Source organism: Hemitrygon akajei, unplaced genomic scaffold, assembly GCF_048418815.1.
Source record: "Hemitrygon akajei unplaced genomic scaffold, sHemAka1.3 Scf000054, whole genome shotgun sequence".
In the NCBI taxonomy this organism is placed as follows: Eukaryota; Metazoa; Chordata; class Chondrichthyes; order Myliobatiformes; family Dasyatidae; genus Hemitrygon; species Hemitrygon akajei.
The window spans coordinates 4,497,854-4,520,269 of NW_027331940.1; the positions used below are offsets into that span (position 1 = coordinate 4,497,854).

General features: G+C 43.9%; 1 protein-coding gene across 1 annotated transcript in view; it reads right to left on the reverse strand.

The window, feature by feature from the left end:
- LOC140721352 (NACHT, LRR and PYD domains-containing protein 3-like) overlaps positions 1 to 22,416 on the reverse strand; it is a 69,198-nt gene that overhangs the window by 36,934 nt on the left and 9,848 nt on the right. The window contains exons 2-7 of the mRNA XM_073036192.1: positions 18,966 to 19,134; positions 14,245 to 14,341; positions 11,185 to 11,544; positions 10,443 to 10,609; positions 2,232 to 2,403; positions 2,059 to 2,124 (exon numbers count right to left, since the gene is read on the reverse strand). Coding sequence (XP_072892293.1) covers positions 2,059 to 2,124; positions 2,232 to 2,403; positions 10,443 to 10,609; positions 11,185 to 11,544; positions 14,245 to 14,341; positions 18,966 to 19,079 — 976 coding nt within the window. The 5' untranslated portion in view covers positions 19,080 to 19,134. The remainder of the gene's footprint in view (positions 1 to 2,058; positions 2,125 to 2,231; positions 2,404 to 10,442; positions 10,610 to 11,184; positions 11,545 to 14,244; positions 14,342 to 18,965; positions 19,135 to 22,416) is intronic.

The following is a 22,416-nucleotide window of genomic DNA, read 5'->3' on the forward strand; positions in this document are numbered from 1 at the left end:
GCTTTTACTGGGAGAAGGCAGAATAATGGGGTTGTGAGGATTTGCGGAGCAAATTCACTGAGCCGATTGGCTTAATTTTACTCCTGGATCATATGGTTTTAGGGTGCATCTGGAGTATTGTATTCACTTCTGATTTGCAGCTTTTGGAAGGATTGGAGAGGGTGCAGAACAGGTTCATCAGGGTGTTGCCTGGATTCGGTGACATGTACTACAAGGAGGTGTTTGATAAACTTGGTTTGTTTAATCTGCAGTTAGAATAGAGATCTGACTGAGGTGTACAAGTTTGATAGATAAGAGTTTGCAGTTTGTTTGTTTGGCAGGTGGTGACTTGTGGGGTACCACAGGGCTCGGTATTGGGACCACAGCTGTTTACGATTTACATCAACAATTTAGATGAAGGCATTGAGAATAACATCAGCAAGTTTGCTGATGATACTAAGCTGGGTGGCAGTGTGACATGTGATGAGGATGTTAGGAGAATTCAGGGTGACTTGGATAGGCTGGGTGAGTGGGCAGATACTTGGCAGATGGCGTTTAATTTGAATAAGTGTGAGGTTATCCACTTTGGGAGTAAGAACAGGAAGGCAGATTATAATTTGAACGGTGTAGAGTTGGGTAAGGGAGAAATACAAAGAGATCTAGGAGCACTTGTTCATCAGTCACTGAAGGTGAATGAGCAAGTGCAGCAGGCAGTGAAGAAAGCTAATGGAATGTTAGCCTTTATTACAAAGGGAATTGAGTACAAGGGCAAGGAAATCCTTTTGCATTTGTACAGGGCCCTGGTGAGACCACACCTGGAGTATTGTGTACAGTTTTGCTCTCCAGGGTTAAGGAAGGACATCCTGGCTATAGAGGAAGTGCAGCATAGATTCACAAGGTTAATTCCTGGGATGTCTGGACTGTCTTACGCGGAGAGGTCAGAGAGACTGGGCTTGTACACGCTGGAATTAAGTGGATTGAGAAGGGATCTGATTGCATCATATAAGATTATTAAGGGATTGGACAAGATAGAGGCAGGAAATATGTTCCAGATGCTGGGAGAGTCCAGTACCAGAGGGCATGGATTGAGAATACGGGGTAGGTCATTTAGGACAGAGTTAAGGAAAAACTTCTTCCCCCAGAGAGTTGTGGGAGTCTGGAATGCACTGCCTGGGAAGGTAGTGGAGGCCAATTCTCTGGATGCTTTCAGGAAGGAGCTAGATAGGTATCTTATGGATACGGGAATCAAGGGACATGGGGACAAGGCAGGAACCGGGTATTGATAGTAGATGATCAGCCATGATCTCAGAATGGCGGTGCAGACTCGAAGGGCCGAATGGTCTACTTCTGCACCTATTGTCTATTGTTATTTGTTTTACATAAGACTGGTGTCTAATACCAGAGGGCATTTGGTTAAGGTGAGATGGTGTAAATTTACAGCAATTGTGGTAAGTTTTTTCACAGAGTTGTGGGTGCATGGAAGTTACTGTCCGGGTCATGTCAGTGGCAAATATGTTATAGATGCTGCTAGATATACATGAATGTGCAGGAAGTGCAAGGATATGGTCAATAATATAAGAAAGGATTTCAAAGTATCTAAAGTATTTTTTTTCTTTCCCAGATGACCGCTGGAAAATGATGTTGTAGTTGCAGTAACGGGCGAAAAGGAAATGCCAGACAAACTCTGTGGAAGTCACTAGCAGAATTACAAAAGGTAAAGAATATCAGCAAACAGAAGTGTGTGTAGTGCTATTACAAAGGAAAAGGGGCTTGGAATATGAAAGGTCTGAAGATAGAAAAGACACCTGGACTGGGTCATACAGTGTATCAGGAGCCTGTCTGGGGTGTGTGGGAATTCCCAGAGTGTGAGGACCTGGAGTGATGACTTCAGCAGTACCAACAGCTGGATTAAGACAAAAATACAATGTCGAATATTCAGGCTGCAAGGAGAGATTCTCTGAATTGTAACCTGAATCCAGAGATCGGCGAATGATTAATGGCGAATTTTGATTCTGAGGTTTTGCCAAGTCAGAGATTAACATTTGAGATGTGATTTGAACTGTACATTTCATCACTCACCTATCAATTGAGTGGGTAACTCAGATAACCCTTGGCTGATGTTCATGTATTCCTGTGGATCAGGACCTGTTTAAATATAAAACAAAATCCATGGAAACAGAGCTAAAATAATCAATGTAACTAAAATGTTTATTTCAATGTTCCTTTGTGTTCAGTGCGTGGTTTTAACATACCTAGATCCTGTATTTCCCTCAGTATTCTGTCCAATTTCGGTAACTCAGTCCTCCACATCACAAAGGATTCCCACATTGCCCTCTGGGCCCGGGAGCCTTTGCCATTCACCAAACTGAGGAAGAGTCTGGAACTCTCTGTCCGGTTTCCCTTCTCTGTCAGTTCAGTGACTTTCTATAAAAGGAAACAATGAATTTATTGTGGAGCAGACAGACAGACATGGAGAATGTGCAGGAAAGTATCTGTTCATGGCCCCGGTAGCTTCAGAACAGATGCAGTCACTGGGCTGCTGCCTCATCCTCCCTGGGTTCAGTCATTAACAGAGAAACAGTAACTGAAGGAAATTCTAAATCAATATTGTGTAAGAATAAGGATTTTCAGATACCCTAGATTATATTCAATGTGATTAACTTACTTGTCCATCAATGTGCAACATTACATCAAAAAGATGTGACAACAAGAACCGAAGAGAGGGGAGAGCGAGACAGCAAAAATGGATGGCAGGCATCACTGAATCATCGTTGAAAGATGATTATATTTGGGTGCTAACATCCAAGGATAAATAGTTAATCGAAAGGATAGGCGGGTAGGTGAAAGGGTTGGGTTGACTCCATTCTCATAGAAAGATAAATGTTCTTATAAAGAGGTGGTAGCGGAATGGACGATGTAGATGTTAAGAAACTGCTTAGGAAAAATGATCCTGATGGAACAGTAACCAGGGCGTGGGCTGCAAATTCCAGTGGGAGAGAGAAGAGGCATGTAAAGAGCTCAGTGTTAAAATAGTCATGGGGAATTTCAATACGCAGGTAGCTTTGGAAAATCAGGTCAGTGCTGAATCCCAAGTGAGGGAATTTATAGAATGCCTATGAGATGGCTTTTGAGAAAAGTCTATGGTTGAACCCACTCTAGGAAAGGCGGATCTGGATTCGGTGTTGTGTATTGCACCAGATTTGATTGGGGAGCTTCAGCTAAATAAACCCGTAAGAGGCAATGATCATAAAATAGCAGAACCCACACTGCAGTTTGAGAGGGAGAAGGTTTAAGTTAGATGTATCCGTATTACAGTGGAATAAAGGAATTACACGAGAAAGGAGCTGGGAAAATAAATTTGAAGAGGACACTAGCAGAGGCAACAGCAAAGCAGGAATAGATGAGGATTCTGGGAGCGATTCGGAAGGCGCAGATAGAGGTAGATAATCCCAAAGATGAAACATTATACCAGAGAGAGGATGATCAACCGTGGCTGACGAGGAAGTCAATGCCAGCACAAAAGCAAAGAGAGGACACAGAATATAGAAAAAGATATGGAGGAAAGCTTTTACTAAACAGCCGAAAGCAACTAAAAAGCCATAAGTAGAGAAAATACGAAATATGAAGTAGGTTAGCTGCTAATGTAAAATAGCTCACCAAAAGGTTTGTCTGATATATATGCTCTTTTCGGACAACCCATTGATTTTTGGGGTCATAAGACATCAAGTGGTAGTTCATGTCTAACCAATTTTAAAGTTTTTCCAGGGAGTTACGGGAAAGTTGATGAATCGAAGGAAATGGCTGTTGTCGAAGGAATGCACGGCATTTGACAAGGTAAAGCACAGGAGGGTGGGCAAGAAAGTTCAGTTGCTCAGCATGCAAGTTAAAGTGGTAAATTGGATTTGACATTGGATTTTTCAAAGAAGACAGAGAGGTTATATACTGTTGAATCTCTGACTGGGAGTTTGTAACTCGTGCTGTGCCACAGGGATCGGTGCTGGGTCCGTTGTTGTTTGTCATCTATATCAACGACCTGGAGAAAATGTGGTCAATTGAATCAGCAAATTTGTAGATGACTCCAAGAGTGGGGACATGTAGTGGAGAGAGAGGAAGGCTACCAAAGCTTGCAGTGGTGTCTAAACCAGCTGAGAAATGGGCTGAAAAATGACCGATGCAATTTAATGCAGACAAGTGTGACGTGTTGCACTTTGGAAGGACGAAGCAGGGTCAATCTTAGACAGTGACCGGTAGGGCACTGAGGATTGTGGTAGAACAAAGTGAACTTGGAATACAGGTCCATAATTCTTTCAAAGTGGCAGCAAAGTTAGATACTGTTATGAATGTACCACAGCTCTGAGGGGCCGAAGGGTGCGGGACCAGCCCTCTCCTTCAAGAGAATCGCAAGATCGCTATTAATTCGGGTCTTGGACCCAGGAAATGAGAGACAATGCCACGGAGTTGACCATTGTTCTTAGAGGCACCTGTGTGAATTGCAACTCTATAGTACGTGCCAGCTATCAGGGACATGGACACCCTCAGGCCATGTGGTGTGGGGATGGTATCACCCTACCTTGATTGACATTTACAAATCTGCCAGTCATGATAAAAAGGAGATGGCTGGAGGCGGTACTCCAGCGACGCACCAGACGGAGACCATCGCTCATTCCTCTCGTAATAACGGGAAGCTGCTCGGAAGCCACGTGTGATTTGGGTTCCCTAGCTAGGGAATCGAGTGGCTAATAACCCCGAAAAGGATTTCGGACTGACAACGAGGAACTCCCGTTCTCGATCTCACGCTTTGAGTCCAGAAGGCTGGCAAGTTTATTTTCTCTCTCCAACCCGTGAACACCCAGCGGTCCCTCAAGCGGCAAAAAGCCTCCATGAACTGGCGTGACTTTTATATTTCGATCGGACAATCGTTTAACCCCTAGACAACGATAGAGCTTATTTCTTATTGAGTAGTACTACCCCTGCGCTTTAGATTGAGTATTGATGACGTATGCTATCTGAATGTTTGTATTAACCTTACGTTTCTAACCCTTTATAAATAAAAACGTTTGAAAATGGTACCATCAGACTTCAGCGGACCTCTCTATCTTTGCTGGTAAGTGATCCAGTTACGGGATACGTAACAATACACACAAAAAATGCTGGTGGAACGCAGCAGGCCAGGCAGCATCTATAACGAGAAGCGCTGTCGACGTTTTGGGCTGAGACCCTTCGTCCGAACTAACTGAAAGGAAAAATAGTAAGAGATTTGAAAGTAGGAGGGGGAGTGAAAATGTGAAATGATAGGAAAAGACCGGAGGGGGTGGGGTGAAGCTGAGAGCCAGAAAGGTGATAGGCAAAAGGGATACAGAGCTGGAGAAGGGAAAGGGTCATGGGACGGGAGGTCTAGGGAGAAAGAAAGGGGAGGGGAGCACCAGATCAAGATGGAGAACAGGCAGAGTGATGGGCAGAAAGAGATTAAAAAAAAAGAAGGGGGAGAAAAATAAATATATCAGAGATGGGGTAAAAAGTGCAGGAGGGGCATTAACGGAAGTTAGAGAAGTCAATGTTTATGCCATCCGTTTGGAGGCTCCACAGCCGATATATAAGGTGTTGTTCCTCCAACCTGAGTGTGGCTTCATTTTGACAATGGAAGAGGACATGGATAGACATATCAGAATGTTAATGGGACGTGGAATTGAAATGTGTGGCCACTGGGAGATCCTGCTTTCTCTGGCGGACAGAGCATAGGTGTTCAGCAAAATGGTCTCCCTGTCTGCGTCGGGTCTCACCAATAGATAAAAGGCCACACTGGGAGCACCGGACGCAGTTTACCACACCAGCTGACTCACAGGTGAAGTGTCGCCTCATCTGGAAGGACTGTCTGGGGCCCTGAATGGTGGTGAGGGAGGAAGTGTAAGGGCAGGTGTAGCACTTGTTCCGCTTACAAGGATAAGTGCCAGGAGGGAGATCGGTGGGAAAGGATGGGGGGGGGGGGGACAAGTGGACAAGGGAGTCGCGTAGCGAGTGATCTCTGTGAAAAGCAGAAGGGGGTGGGAAGGAAGGATGTGCTTGGTAGTGGGATCCCATTGGAGGTGGCAGAGGTTACGGAGAATTATACGTTGGACCCGTTGGTGGTGGCGGAAGTTACTTTCCCGCCCCCCTTGCAAAAACCTACACCCTGTCAGTGGCCACACATTTCAATTCCATGTCCCATTCCCATTCTGATATGTGCATATAACCATATAACATTATAACAACTACAGCACGGAAACAGGCCATTTCGGCCCTTCTAGTCCGTGCCGAACGCTTACTCTTACCTAGTCCCACTGGCCCGCACTCAGTCCGTAGCCCTCCATTCCTTTCCTGTCCATATACTGATCCAATTTTACTTTAAATGACAATACCGAACCTGACTCTACCACTTCTACTGGAAGCTCGTTCCACACAGCTACCACTCTCTGAATAAAGAAATTCCCCCTTGTGTTACCCTTAAACTGTTGCCCCCTAACTCTCAACTCATGTCCTCTTGTTTGAATCTCCCCTACTCTCAATGAAAAAAGCCTATCCATGTCAACTCTATCTATCTCCCTCATAATTTTAAATACCTCTATCAAGTCCCCCCTCAACCTTCTACGCTCCAAAGAATAAAGACTTAACTTGTTCAACCTTTCCCTGTAACTTAGGTGCTGAAACCCAGGTAACATTCTAGTAAATCTTCTCGGTACTCTCTCTATTTTGTTGACATCTTTCCTATAATTTGGTGACCAGAACTGTACACAATACTCCAAATTTGGCCTTACCAATGCCTTGTATAATTTTAACATTGCATTCCAACACCTATACTCAGTGCTCTGATATATAAAGGCCAGCATACCAAAAGCTTTCTTTACCACCCTATCCATATGAGATCCCACCTTCAGGGAAATATGCACCACTATTCCTAGATCACTCCCTTATACTGCATTCTTCAATGCCCTACCATTTACCATGTATGTCCTATTTGGATTATTCCTACCAAAATGTAGCACCTCACACATCAGCATTAAACTCCATCTGCCATCGTTCAGCCCACTGTTCTAACTGGCCTAAATCTCTCTGCAAGCTTTGAAAACCTACTTCATTATCCACAACGCCACCTACCTTAGTATCATTTGCATACCTATTAATCCAACTTACCAACCCATCATCCAGATCATTAATGTATATGACAAACAACACTGAACCCCGTACAGACCCCTGAGGCACACCACTAGTCACCGGCCTCCAACCTGACAAACAGTTATCCACCACATACAAACAAGCTGGATGAACTCGGCAGGTCGGGCAGCATCCGCTGCAATGAACAGTCAACGTTCCGGACCGAAACTGTTGATTTGACCACAGCATCTGCAGCATACTTTGTGTTTAGTTACCCACCACTACTCTCTGGCATCTCCCATCCAGCCACTGTTGAATCCATTTTACTACTTCAATATTAATACCTAACGATTGAACCTTCCTAATTAACCTTCCGTGCGGAACCTTGTCAAAGGCCGTACTGAGGTCCATATAGACAACATCCACTGCTTTACCCTTGTCAACTTTACTCATAACCTCTTCAGGAAATGCAATAAGATTTGTCAAGCATGATTTTCCATGCACAAATCCATGCTGACTGTTCCTAATCAGACTCTGTCTATCCAGGTAATTATATATACCATCTCTAAGAATACTTTCCATTAATTTACCCACCATTGACGTCAAACTAACAGGCCGATAGTTTCTAGGTTTATTCTTAAAACCCTTTTTAAATAATGGAACCACATGAGCAATACGCCAATCCTCCAGCACCATCCCCGTTTCTAATGACATTTGAAATATTTCTGTCATAGCCCCTGCTATTTTTACACTAAGATCCCTCAAGGTCCTAGGGAATATCCTGTCTGGATCTGGAGATTTATCCACTTTTATATTCTTTAAAAGATCCAGTATTTCTTCCTTTTTAATAGTCATAGTTTCCATAACTTCCCTGCTTGATTCCCTTACTTACACAATTCAATATCCTTCTCCTTAGTGAATACCGAAGAAAAGAAGTTGTTCAAAATCTCCCCCAACTCTTCCGGCTTCACACATAGCTGTCCACTCTGATTCTCTAAGGGACCAATTTTATCCCTCACTATCCTTTTGCTATTAATATAACTGTAGAAACCCTTTGGATTTATGTTCACCTTACTTGCTAAAGCAACCTTGTATCTTCTTTTAGCTAATCTAGTTTCTTTCTTAAGATTCTTCTTACATTCTTTATATTCCTCGAGCACCTCACTTACTCCATGCTGCCTATATTTATTGTAGATATCTCTCTTTTTTCTAACCAAGTTTCCAATATCCCTTAAAAACCATGGCACTCTCAGTTTTAACCTTTCCTTGCAACCTAACAGGAACATAAACATTCTGTACCCTCAGAATTTTACCTTTAAATGACTTCCATTTCTCTATGATATCCTTCCCATGAAACAAATTGTCCCAAATCCACTCCTTCTAAATCCTTTTGCATCTCCTCAAATTAGCCTTTCTCCAATCAAAAATCTCTACCCTGGGTCCAGTCCTATCCTTCTCCAAATTATATTGAAGCTAATGGCATTTTGATCACTGAGCCCGAAGTGCTCCCCAACACATACCTCCATCACTTGACCTATTTCGTTCCCTACCGAAACACCTTCACTCAGAGGGTGGTGAGAGTGTAGAACGAGCTAGCAGCACAAGTGGTACAAGCGGTTAAGAGAAGTCTGGATAGATACATGAATGATAAGTGTATAGAGCGCCATGGCCCGGTGCAGGTCAATGGGAATAGGCAGTTTCAGTAGCCCAGCATGGAATAGATGGACCAAAAGGCCTGTTTCTGTGCTGTACTTTGCTATGACTATGACAAGTCAGCCACTTATTGTTTGGGAGCTCAGGTGGAGATCAGACCAGCTGTGGTTAGCAGGTTTCCCTCCCTCAAGTACAGCAGTGAACCCAGATGGCCCAATTTACAATCTCACAGTTTAATATTCATCCTGAATTAACGACCTGAGAGGAATTGACCGACAGCCCTGATAAGATGAAAAAATTAGTTTTGGACTGAATGCCTGTACAACAGTCCAGATATGCAGTCACTGCTCTTATATCGCATTGCTAAATACAGCAGGTGTGAGAGGAAAAGGTGACGCTGAACCTGTAGTTCCCAGTGCTCCCCACCTTAACAGCTGAAACCAGATCTGCTGGAGTCAAGTCAGAGATCAAAGTCTCCATTGCCATGTCGAACTCCTAGAACGTGCCGGGATTAATATTGATCACTATTCCCTCTCATAGCACCAGTTCAGTGACAATACACTAGACACACACACTGTGATGGTCCGGTCCTAAATCCACATTCCGGTCCACGGACTCCGGACTCCGGGTCCTCTGACTGTCCCTCGTTTCGGATTGGACTCAAGCATTTGCACCTGATGCTCATCTTGTTGGCTGGGAATAAAAGTGGCTCTGGGATTGAGGGTAGTTGGGGGGTTGTCCTGTCAGTCTCTGCTTGGTGTAACCCACTGGTGGAAGGCGAGTTCTTTCAGTGAGTTATGGATTTGACTGTTCTGTAGCCCGCTGAGTTTACCGGCCACCTCGAGTCTTGAAACCACCTCAGACCAAGCTTCCTTCCTTTCCCTTGCATCCGTCAGGTAAGTCAGGAGTCCCGTGGCCCGCACAGGAGGCTAGCTCCAAGAACACAAGTCCCTGGCCCGTTCTGTACCTTCATGTTTCTTGTCTCCGTCGGGTTGTGTCCCTCGTCCTGCTCAGGAGTCCCGTGGCCCGCACAGGAGGCTAGCTCCAAGAAGCCAAGACTCTGGCCCGTTCTGTACCTTCCCGTTCCTTGTCTCCGTCGGGTTGTGTCCCGTGTCCTGCTCAGGAGTCCCGCGGCCTGCCCAGGAGGCTAGCTCCAAGAACCCAGGACTTTAGCGTTGAGCAACCCAAGCCGCCAAGCACCCCGTCCTCCAGGAAACCCAAGTCTCCAAGAACTCCAGGAGCCCAAGTACGGAAGCCTCCAAGCACTCCAAGTCTCCAGAGAACCCAAGGCTCTAGCCTGGAGCTACCCAAGACTCCAAACACTCCAATTCCTCCAGGACCACAATTTCCATCGGGATCAATAAAGTATGTCTGTCTGTCTGTCTGTCTCCATGAACTCCAGGAACCCAAGTACCCAAGGTCTCCAAGTCTCCATGGACATCAGAAACCCAAGTCTCCAAGATTCCCAAGAACCCAGGACTGTAGCCTCGTTCTACCCAAGCCTCCAAGAACCCCAAGCCTCCGGATCTCCACGAACTCGAAGATCACCACGATGGCCAGCAACCCCACGAGTTGCAGGAACGCCATGTCCAGTCCCTTAGCTTTGTCCCACCCTGTTCCTAGTACTTCAGTGTCAACATTTGGGTCCCGTCTCAACGCCCCCCTCATTTGCACTCACTCACCTCATTTTCTTCTCGACTGAAATGACCCTCCTTTGTCAACATCCAACCGAGTCTTTCAACCTTTTCTTCAATCGCTTGTTTGAGTCTGTCCTTGTAGAACTTTGTCAGTTGGTACAGTTGATACTCGCCCCCCTCTGCCAGGAGGTCAGAGATTGTAAACTCTGGCTCTGCGAATATAAAAAGAGAATGTAGTCACAGACTCAAATATCGCTTGTCTCCACCGCTCTCACCCAACTCAACAAACCAGTCATGTCTTGAACCTCAGTGTTCACCTGCTTTCAGCTGGAAACACATATTTTGCCCTAATCTCCAACATTGTCCTTAAAACAGACCCATCAATGCGCTGGGCCAGTCATTACCAGAAGAACCACATTCACTAGAAACCTATCTCTCCCACCGTCCCACCCACTCACCAATTTCAGTTTAAGATGAGCAATAAATGTTGGGACTGTCAATGATAGTCACTTCCCAGAGATATTCTCTGCATCTTGGCGAATACATTTCCCATAACTCATATCCTGGAAATACTCTCTTATCTGGATAGCTGCATTTCCTGCGATACACATCCTGGACATCATCAGAGCAGGGAATACATTTCCTGTAGTGGGGTAACGGGTGCCCACTACACCTCATGCACCACACCCACACATTTCCCCTCTCTGACCAACCCTCCAAGAAAGAAATACATTTACCCGCCTTCCTACCTCATTCTGTGAACACATCACCCTCACATTTCACTCACCTGCTCCTTGTGGGGGAGTTGATAATTCCATGTTCAATGAGCTTCCAAGCTGACAGGCAGTCGCCTCACTTGTGCTGGTTCCAAGGTCCTGATCGGTGTCTCTGACGTCACTGTCTCTGGGCTGACAGGCAGCCGCCTCACTTGTGCTGGTTCCAGGGTCCTGATCGGTGTCTCTGACGTCACTGCCTCTGGGCTGAATTTGCTTCACTTCCGCTGCGGCCGGACCACATTCCATTGGGACATTGCTCTCAATCTGACCCTGCTTTGGCACCCTGCTCCCCGTGTCCCGATCATCTTCCTTTAGTGATTTGCCTGGTAAAAACCGCTTGAGTACTTTCCGTGCCCGATTTAATTTCCCACCTGAAGTAAATGATGAATAGCAGGTTTAGAGTGATTTATACTCGAACAAAGATTCACAATGGGTGTCTGCAATGGAGCTGAGACTCCGGCTGACCAGATTTGGAGTGGGACTGTGCTGCTGAATGTGAACCACACTTCCTGCTAGGAGATCATCCCAATAAGCCACTCTCAGAAAAGAACTGGATAGACACAGTAATACTGATAACCGACTACGCATTAGTTGAACACACTGATAACCAGCGGTTATTAATGGAACGGCATCAGGTGAGAGCGGGAATTATCAATGGGGTTATCTCTCCACAGACATAAATCTCCCTGGATCACAAACTGTCCAGTCACCTGTGTCACTCACAGACAGGCCACCGGATTACTGATGGTCCGATCCTCTAGATCACACGTTCTTTGTTTGCTTTGTCACACACTGTCTTGTCCCCTGGGTCACAGACTGTCCATTGCCTTGATACGAACAATGTCCAGTCCCCTGGGTTACAGAATGACCATAACCTTGAAGCCCATGATGCCTGGTCCCAGGGTCCCATCCCATCTCTTGGATGATGATTGTCAGGTAACAACTGTACAAGTCATTGGCAAGGGGAGAGTCTTGCGTGCATTTCTAGCAGCTAAACTTAAAGTCTCGCTTTTGCAGTTGCTAATCTATAGGATGGATCTGATTCAGATGGAAAAAGTGTCGGGGAGATTGACAAGTACGTTACTGGATGGGGCTGTTTGGTTTTTGTGTTAAATGGTTTCGCTGGGACAGTTTGCCCTGGATCATGGGAGCTTGAATGGTAACCTTACACATTTAATGAACAAATATAAAAATGCATGATTTAAAATGAATGGCAGTGATGTAAATAAATGATACTCGGAACTGAATTTTTGTTAAAAGATTATGACATTTTTGATGTGATGATTGACGCCAAATATGTTTTCTGTATAAGTAAGAGGGGAAGGCATAATAAGCTGTAGCTTCAGCTGACACCCTTTTGGTCAGTTTTAAAGAATATCTACATGTTCTTGTTTTTTTATTATTATTTAATTTTGTCTTATCAAATCATCGTTGAAAATGATGTTTTCTGTTATGTTTGTACTGACCGAAATACAATTTCATTCATTCTTTCATGCGTTCATTCGTACAAAAGGGACTGAAGAAGCATGTTTTTTTCCACGGAGCGGGTGATGAGTATAAATTACGTGCAGCCAGAGGAGGCTGTAACACAAATAAAATTAGAAAGTTGAGAAGATGTGGGCAGGAAAAAGAATAGAAGAAGTTTGCAAGGGAAATTTGGGAAAAGCTGCTGGGAAATCGGGCAAGCTCAGAGACAATTAGAACAGTATGAATTAGTTGGGCCGAAGGACCCGTTTCCAGGCTGTAATCTCTCTTTCATTCCACCTGGAATCACAGAGTTGAGCACAATCACAGTGCCTACAGGAGACAGAGACAGTTGGTCATTGGTTATACCTGGTCTCCCATCAGAGATACTGGGTATTTAAATTCAGGTAGCAGATCATCTCAAGAGGGAAATATTGAGAAATCACGTTCACCATTTGGCCACAGACCGGACATGGATTGGGGGATGAAAAACAGAAACAGGTTTATTATCACCGGCATGTGACGTGAAATTTGTTAACTTAACAGCAGTTCAATGCAACACATAATCTAGCAGGTAACAAATAATAATGGATAAAATAAAATATAATAAACAAATAAGTAAACTAATTACGTATATTGAATAGATTTTAAAAAACATGCAAAATCATAAAGAATGTATATTAAAAATAAAGTAAGGTAGCGTCCAAAGATTGGATGTCCATTTAGGAATTGGATGGCAGAGGGGAAGGAGCTGCTCCTGAATCGCTGAGTTGTGTACCTTCAGGCTTTTGTACCTGCTTTCTGGTGATAACAGTCAGAAAAGGGCATGCCCTGGGTGCTGGAGGTCCTTAATAATGGACGCTAACTTTCTGAGACCCCGTTTCCTAAAGATGTCTTGGGAAATTTGTAGGCGAGTACCCAAGATGGACCTGACTAGATTTACAACATTCTGCAACTTCTTTCGGTCCTGTGCAGTAGCCCCTCCATACCAGACAGTGATGCACCGAAGCAGACCACAAGTCTATCTAAAATGAAGTGTCTCCTGATCCTCAGCCATTTCCAAGGCTGGCAATGTTCTCGGCTCGGCTACAGAAAACAGAGTTCGGAAAATTCCCCTCATCTACTCTGCGCAGCGAGGGGGGAGTTGATAGCTGCCCTGCCAAAACGTGAAATGTTGTATTATCACACAATTCCTGAAATCCCGGAAATGCTCCAATCACCTGCGTCTGAATTTTATAAATGAAAGTTGGAGATGTCTTTCACCTCTAAACCAGCCCTGATGTGCAACAAACCCTGAACCTGGACTTTTACATAACAAACAACACCGCTGTCACATTCCTGTTAATGTTTCACTCTCAACCTGCTGATTCAGGGTCTCCGGCTCCTTTCACTCAGGTGAAGCTTTGCCTGGTGAGCGGAGTCATTCGACCATTACCGGTGTCAGGTCCCTGAACTAGAACTGTTTGATTGACCGACTACACAAAGCCGCTTTACCAGTGGGATCAGTGACACTGCTTGATGAAACTTTTCTCTGCCCTGTTAGTGCCTGTGTAAATTTCTTAATCAACAGGGCTTAAGTATAATTATAAAGATCCCAGTGATCATACCTGTAGCCATTCTGATTCTGACTGACGATTGTTGATTGTCGTTGTCTTGTTTACACTTTGGTCGTGATGCAGGACAGCCCCACCTGATGGTGATGCTCTGAATTACACAAAACAAGCAGATAGTGAGTCAGAGAGAATTGGTTTACTTTGCAAATGTGACAGTACTGTCAGCCTCTGTATCAGAGCAGCAGTGTGCTTAGGGAACAAACATCAACTCCCACACCATGTCTGCATGTCGGTCTGGTGATACCTGACGCATCCTACTGATAGAGTCACAGAGCAACAGAGCACAGATACAGACCCTTCAGCCCATCAAGACTATGCTGACCACAGTGTACACTTAGATGGTGCTAATTTCCTGTGTTGAGCCCATTTCCCTCCTGGCCTCTTCATTCCATATTCACATCCCAACTGCTTCTGGAATTATACAATCGTGCCTGCCTCACCCACTTCCTCTGGCTGCTCCCTCCACATCATCACTAAACTCTGCATGAAACCGTTGCTGCTCGTGTTGGTTTTGCAATCTATATACCACTCCTCTGCCCATTTAGATCCGCTATAAGCTACGAAAGTCTTCACCGTGAGTACCATCTACTAATTTTGCGTCGCCCATGAACTGACCAGTCAAGCCTTGTGCACCTGCATTCACTTCATTGCTATCAACTAACAAATATCAAATGTTACTTGTAGCTTTGTGGTACACCACTAGTTACCCGCCTTCGCTCTCAGGAGAAACCTTCAACCATCACTCTTTGCTTGCTACCTTTAAGGCAATTTTTGAATTCATCTAACTTTCTCTCTCTGTACCGCATGGCACCGTATCTTCCAGACCAAGCTGTCATGAGGCACCTTGCCAAAGGCTTTACTGGAGTTCAATGTACAACATCCACTCCCCCACCCTCATTGATAATCATCTTGAAAAACCTTAAAAAGTATTGTTGAACACAACTTTCCATGCACCATGCCGTAGTGATTCCTGTTCAGTCTCTGTCGATACAAATGTTAGTAGATATTCTGTTGTGTGACTGGTCCATACTGTGGAAAATTATGTCCCGCACCTGCCCTTCCATTTTCTCCACTCACCATCAAAAAGCCAAAATGGCAACCCGTAGTAAGATTATGCTTCTCCAGATGCTCAAATTTCTTATCCCTCAGTAACCACTCCAAGGGTTTGCCCACCCCTGATGTAACACTCACTGGTCTATCATCCCCAGGATTTAAACCCATTGGGTTTATTGAATTACATAACAACATTTGACAGCCTCCAATCATGTGTTACTATCCCTGTGGCCAGAGAGGATGCAATGTTCATTGTCAATGCCCTGTAATCACCCCTCACTTTCTGTAGTAACATGGTGTTTATTGGTAGATTGAACAACATCACTTTCTTAGCAGAATGGCAATATTATGCTATCATCACAATCACTGTCCATCTCATTGGTAACTCTGAATCAAAGCATTCATTAAGCAGCTCACCTATCACTGCATCGTCCAGGCATGTTTCCATCTTTGCTCCTGAGTATCCGACCCTCAAGCTATTCCTCCTCCACTTCTTCACCCACATGAAGAACGCCTTGGGCTTTCCTTTATCCTACTTCCCAAGGACTTCTCAAGTTCCCTTTGACTTCTAAGTCGCTTCTTAAGTTCCTTCCAGGATACCATATAATTCTCTAGAGCCTCGCTTGAATGTTGCTTACTGTACCTAAATAATGCTTCCTTTTCCCTCTTGATTAAATGTTCTCATCCCTTGTGAACCACGGTTCGTTTATATCAACATTCTTTCACTGTGTGTGGAACAAATCTACCCTGAACCACATTCAAGTGTTCCTGAAACAAACTTCTCAGTTCCATCTTGCATTTCCCTTTGAGAATGTTTTCCCAATTTACACCCCCAAGATGCTTCGAATACCATTGTAACTATCTATCCACTGATTAAATACTGCCTCGTATCGTCTGCTACTATCCTTGTCCATGACATTGATAAAAGTTGGGGTGTTATGGTCTCTATCTCAAAAAGATCACCCATCGTGACATCTGTCACCTGACCAGCATCATTGCCTCATACTAGATACAGTATGGCAAATCCTCCAGTTAGCCCATCCACATACTACGTCAGAATCCTTCCTGGAAGCACAATGCATTCTGCCCCATTGACACATTTTGGAACAAGGAGGTGGGATCAACATCAGGAAAGTTGAGATTAATAATGATAATAACCTTGTTGTTTTTGCACCTTTCCCAAAACTGCCAAGTTATCTGCTCTCATTATCCTAGTGGCTTTGGGGGAGGCCTATAGAATACTTCCAGAATGATAGCCCCCTTCCCTTTTCTGATTTCCACCCACATTGATGTTCTCTGTTTATGTAACTATCATATGATTCCTAATTAGTAAAGACAATTCTCCGCCTTTCACCCCCCCCCCCCCCCATATGTATTATGAAACAACTAAAACTTGGAGCATCAAACACTAATCCTGCCCTTGTAACAGTCTGGTCTGTGTAATGGTGATAACATGTACCATCCATGTTCTAAGTTACTCGTATTCTTAATACATATTGTATTGAATTAAAGACATTTCCGACTGACTACATGATGCCCTGTCCACAACCGATCCTTCCACAGTCTCTGTGAACTTCGCATCTACCTTTATATCAACTCTTCTATTATCTGACCAAACATTCTGGTTCCCATCCCGCAACGACTGAGTTTAAACTAACCCTGGCAGCTCCAGCAGTCCTGGCTGCAGGGACATCTATTCATCTCAAGTACAGATATAACCCATGCCTTTGGTACAGGGCCAAATGGTAACATAACTTCATTATAAATCCTAAATATGCTTAATCACAGATTCGTAGGTTCTGACAATTTATTAGTAGAAAAGTAATCGATGGCGACAGGGTATACAAATGTAAATTATTGGTTGGCATTTGCTAGTTAAGACTGAAATGTGGTGTTGGACATTTGGCTTCAAGAGGGTTTGTGGAGGCTTGTGTGACAATATACTCGAGGGCAAGTATATTGTTGCAGATTGCAATAGACAGAGGAGTCAATGATACGTTGCTGTAGTTCACGGTAATTCCACATTTCTGCAATCACTAGAGCAGGAAAAAACTGCGCCCTCTTATAAAGGGAGGAAATTCTCAACGCATTTTGAGATTATTGTGACGTAACACAGCCAAGCAAGGAAACAGCAGAACTGATAAGAGTTTGAAATGAGTAAACAATATGAGAGAATGTGCGTGGCTTCCCAGAGTAATTAGCAAATCTGCAGTGAGTGCAAATGGGTCTGACAGATGCATACTGGTAATCCGAGGCTTATTCAGTCCCAGTCCAGCTATTTCCTACCTTCCTTGATACAGAAATGTAATGTCTAAAGGACCAGTGTTTGGGTAAATAAGACTCACCAAACGTTCTCCTGACTGAATCAATGGAGATGCCAAGTCAGATGGGTTATCTCGATTTGCTGCTCTTCGTCTTCGGGCTGGTTCATTGTTGCTGTTCACTCATCTTCAGTTGTGATTTTCTTCCTGTCGTGGGCTTTTCTTCCAATAAATCTCACAGGTCAGGTCTTTCTTTAACCAGAGAGATAATGAAGCATGTTACTCATACAAAGCAGAACAAAGAATTAAACTTATTGGAACTTCAACTCATATATAATGATGCGAGTGAAGAAATCTGTAACTGCCCCTCACACTTTCCAAAGCCTGACATGGGATACAAAGAAACACACACAAAATTGCTGGAGGAACTCATCAGGCCAGACCGCATCTGTATGTCGACTCTACTCTCTTCCATAGATGCTGCCTGGCCTGCTGAATTCCTCCAGCATTTTGTGTGTGTTGCTTGGCAGCATCTGAAGATTTTCTCTTGTTTGTGATGGGACACAAAGAAGTCATCAGTCAGTCATGGTATAAGATACAAATCATAATGCATAGGAGTAGAATTAGGTGATTCGGTCATTCTAGTCTGCTCCTAAATCAATCATGGAGGATTTTTTTCCAACACCGTATTCTTGCTTCCCTGCTATAGCACGCAACCTATTTAGCAATCCAGAACATGAATATACCCAACGACAGCCTCCACCAAATTCCACAGATCAACCAACATTTGGCTAAAGTAATTGCTCTCGTCTCAGTTTTAAAGTGAAGCTTCTTTATTCTGAAGCGGCACTCTCAGATCCCAGACTCCCCGTCTAATCAAGACACCCTCTCCATTTCCACTACAACCAAACTTCTTGTCATTCAGTCGGTGTAAATAATCACCCCCGTCCTAACCCGCCCACCATTTGAACTCCACTGAACACAGGCCCAGGGCCATCAAATGCTCCGCATGCATAATGCTTATCATTCCTCAGACTATTCTCTGAACCTTGTTATCAACAACTGTACTGAATGCATTTCCGGGGGGAAAAAACAGGACAATTGATACCAGGATAATGTACTGGAGAAAATTCTCAATGCATTTTGAGATGATCGCAACCTAACACAGCCAAGCAACGAAACAGCAGAACCGATAAGAGTTTGAAATGAGCAAGTTATGTGAGGGAATGTGTGTGGCTTCATAGAGCTGGGATGCTGACAGCAATTAGCAAATCTGGAGTGATTGCAACTGACTTAACTGGCACTTCTACATTTATTCAGTCCCGCTCCAGCTATTTCCTATCTTCCTTGTTACAGATATGTAATGTCTGAAGGACCAGTGTTAGAGTAAATGAGACTCACCAAACTTTCTCCTGACTGAATCAATGGAAACTCTGAGTCAGAATGGTTCTCTCCAGTTGATGCTCTCAGTCCTCGGGCTGGTTCACTTGTTGCTGTTCCCTTGTCCTCAGTCATGGTTTGCTTCCATTTGTGGGCTTTTCTTCCAGTAAATCTCTCACTGTAGGTCTATCTTTAACCAGAGAGATGATGAAGCACGTTAACAACACAAAGGAGAACTAAGCATTCAACTGAAATTTAAATCTTGAACGCATAAATAATGATCCGAGTGAAGAAATCTGGAACTGTCCCTCACACTTTACAAAACCTGACATGGGATACAAAGGAACACATAAAAAATGCTGGAGGAACTCATCAGAACAGGCAGCATCTGTACGTCGACTCGACTCTCTTCCATAGATGCTGCCTGGCCTGATGAATTCCTCCAGCATTTTGTATGTGTTGCTTCGCAGCATCTGAAGATTCTCTCTTGTTTGTGATGGGATACACATACCGGAGCTCAGTCATGGTATAAGATACAAGTCATAATACATAGGAGTAGAATTAGGTGATTCGGTCATTCTAGTCTGCTCCATAATCAATTGTGGAGGATTTTATTTCCAACACTGTATTCTTGCTTCCCTGCTATAACACTCAACCTCACAATCCAGAACATGAATATACCCAACAATAGCCTCTATCATCCACTGTGGCATCAAATTCCACAGATCAACCAACATTTGGCTAAAGTAATTTCTCTCGTCTCAGTTTTAAAGTGAAGCTTCTTTATTCTGAGGCTGCACTCTCAGATCCCAGACACTCCGTCTAATTAAGACACCCTCTCCATTCCCACGTATCCAGGCTTGTTGTTATTTAGTTGGTGTAAATAATCACTCCCACACCCCACCCCCCACAACCACCATCCCTTTGAACTCTACCGAACTCAGGCTGAGGGCTATCACATGCTCCACATGCATACTCATCATTCTCCGACTTACTTTGTGAACCTTGTTATCAACAATTGTACTGAACACATGTCCAAGATTAAAAGGACAGACAACTGGTACCAGGATAATTTATAGGGAAAAGCTCTGATTTCTTTACTGTTCTACAATCACAAAACGAGTGTAGCTGCACTGCTCCATTCGCAGAAAATTTAACATGTTCCAGAGTGAATGTAATAAAGAGAAACTGGAATCACTAGAAATGCTCAGCAGGTAAGGAATTTCCGTGGGGAGAGGACCAAGTTAACAATTCGGTTTCCTAACCTTTCGTCAGAATGGATTCAAATATTACCCAATTTTTACTGGAAATCTTGGGTTGTTCTTCTTGGAGCGGTGGAGACTGAAGAGAAATCTGTTAGAGGTTTGTAAGATTATGAAAGACATTGATAGAGTAGACAGGGAGTATCTCTTCGCTGGTTAGACATGTCCAATACCAGAGGACATGCATTGAAGGTGTGAGGGAATAGATGCAAAGGGAATGTGAGGGTAAGATGTTTTACTCAGGGAGGGAGTGGTGAATGCATGGAATGAGCTGCCTGTTATGGTGGTGGAAGACAATACATCGGAGTCTTTGAAGACACATTTAGATAGGCACATGGGTGTGAGGAAGATCGAGAGGATATGGATATTGTGTAAGTCGGACAGTTTAGTTTTTTTTTGGGGGGGGGCTTGATATCTTTTTTAGCTGGTTTAGCACACCATTGTGGCCGAAGGAACGGTTCCTGTGATGTACTGTTCCATGTTCTGTTCTATCTCCAGCATCTTGAGTTTCACTTTGACTCCCACTGGCAGATAGACAGGTGAGAGTGAGGGGGAATTTCCAAATGTGAATTGAATTCTGAAACCCTGGTCTATTTCTACTGGTGCAATCACAAAACAACATGTTTAATCACAGGCTCACCCTGTGAGGGACAGAATGGAAATTCAATTCCCTGCTTTTCTTCCAAAGGAACTATAGAGTCAAATATCTGAGCACAGAACAGAAATACTAACAGATCATTTCATAAACCCGGGAAACTTGATCCCCGAATTAATTTTATCTGGTTAAAAAAATAGTGGCATCTATCCCGGGACCCAACCTCACTGGGTCACAGCCCACACCAAGAGTTTAGCACATCTTTCCCATTTTCCACATTGGGTGGCATCAACACAGATTCAACCTGATAGTTTTCAACCAAATTTCCCAGTTCCACTCAACTGCGCTTCCCAAGAGACTTAACCCCTTCCAAAGCAATGTACTAAAAAGCTAAAAACGAAATGAATATTCAACAGATAAAGATCATCTGTGGAAAAATGATTTTTCAGGTCCAACACCCTGTATCAAAATGGCTTTGAACATTTTTTTGATTTGATTTCAGGTCTCCAGCATCCAGTGTTTTTTTTTAATAAACAGCTGCTCACAGACAGGCGATGGTGAGTGTGTATTTCCAAACATGGTGAGGATACTGAACCCGCGGTAGATAACCAACGATGCAAACACTGAACAGCTCACTCCACGTACTCACTGCCTCTGTGTATTTTGTTATGAACCCCGTAACTGGGTGTCTTACCAGCAAAGATAGAAGTGTCCGTTGGTGTCTGGTGGTACTATTTTCAACAGTGTTTAATAGTAAAAATATACAAAACAATATCAATGCAAATATACAGATAATATATGTTAGCAATACTAAACCTAAAAGTGTGGATATAATAGTAATCAATACTAAAACAAGCACTATCGTTGTCTAGGGGATAATGAATTGTCAGATGGAAATATAAAGTTCAGTTCTGTTCATGCAGACTGCGGTAGTTGTCGGTCGATGTGTTGCACTTGGAGAGAGAGAGAGAGAGAGAGAGACGAGAGAAAGAGAGTGCTCAAACAGTAACAGCTATGGTCATTACCAACCTTCCTTTATGATTTCGATCCGTCAATGTGTCATTGTTGTGGCCATTCAAATGTGACCCCTCCGTCCTTTAGCTAGACCGTTCTTCCGTGGTGGACTCGTCACCCAGGCAAGGGTGGACACTTACGCAAGCCCCCACCGGCCTTGCTATAAAACACTGAGTTAAAATTTACCGACCCTTCGTTCGGTCTCCGATGTCCCACCCTGTCTCGTGGGTTTCTGATGCTCACTAGCGTTTCTCCTGGTGCGTCTGAGGGATGTTACCCCTGACCTCACTTTTATCCCCACTCACGGGGTCTCAGGTGTCAATCAGGTTTGAATGACGTAACCCATCAAACCAGCCCACTCTGGCTGTTCCCTGAGGGACTTCAATGAACAGAACAGTACCAAGTAACCAATCCTTCTCCAAAAGACAATAGCATTAAATCTCCTCTTTTGTCAGTAGGAGACGTTCCTCCTTAGCTGTGTCTCTTAGCTGTCTCTCTCTCGCTCTCATTCTCTTTCATGAGCTGTTATCAATAACAACTGCCCTGGCAGATTTCCTTTTGTCTCTCTTACTTCCTCGGTAGCAGCATCGAAATAGTAGTG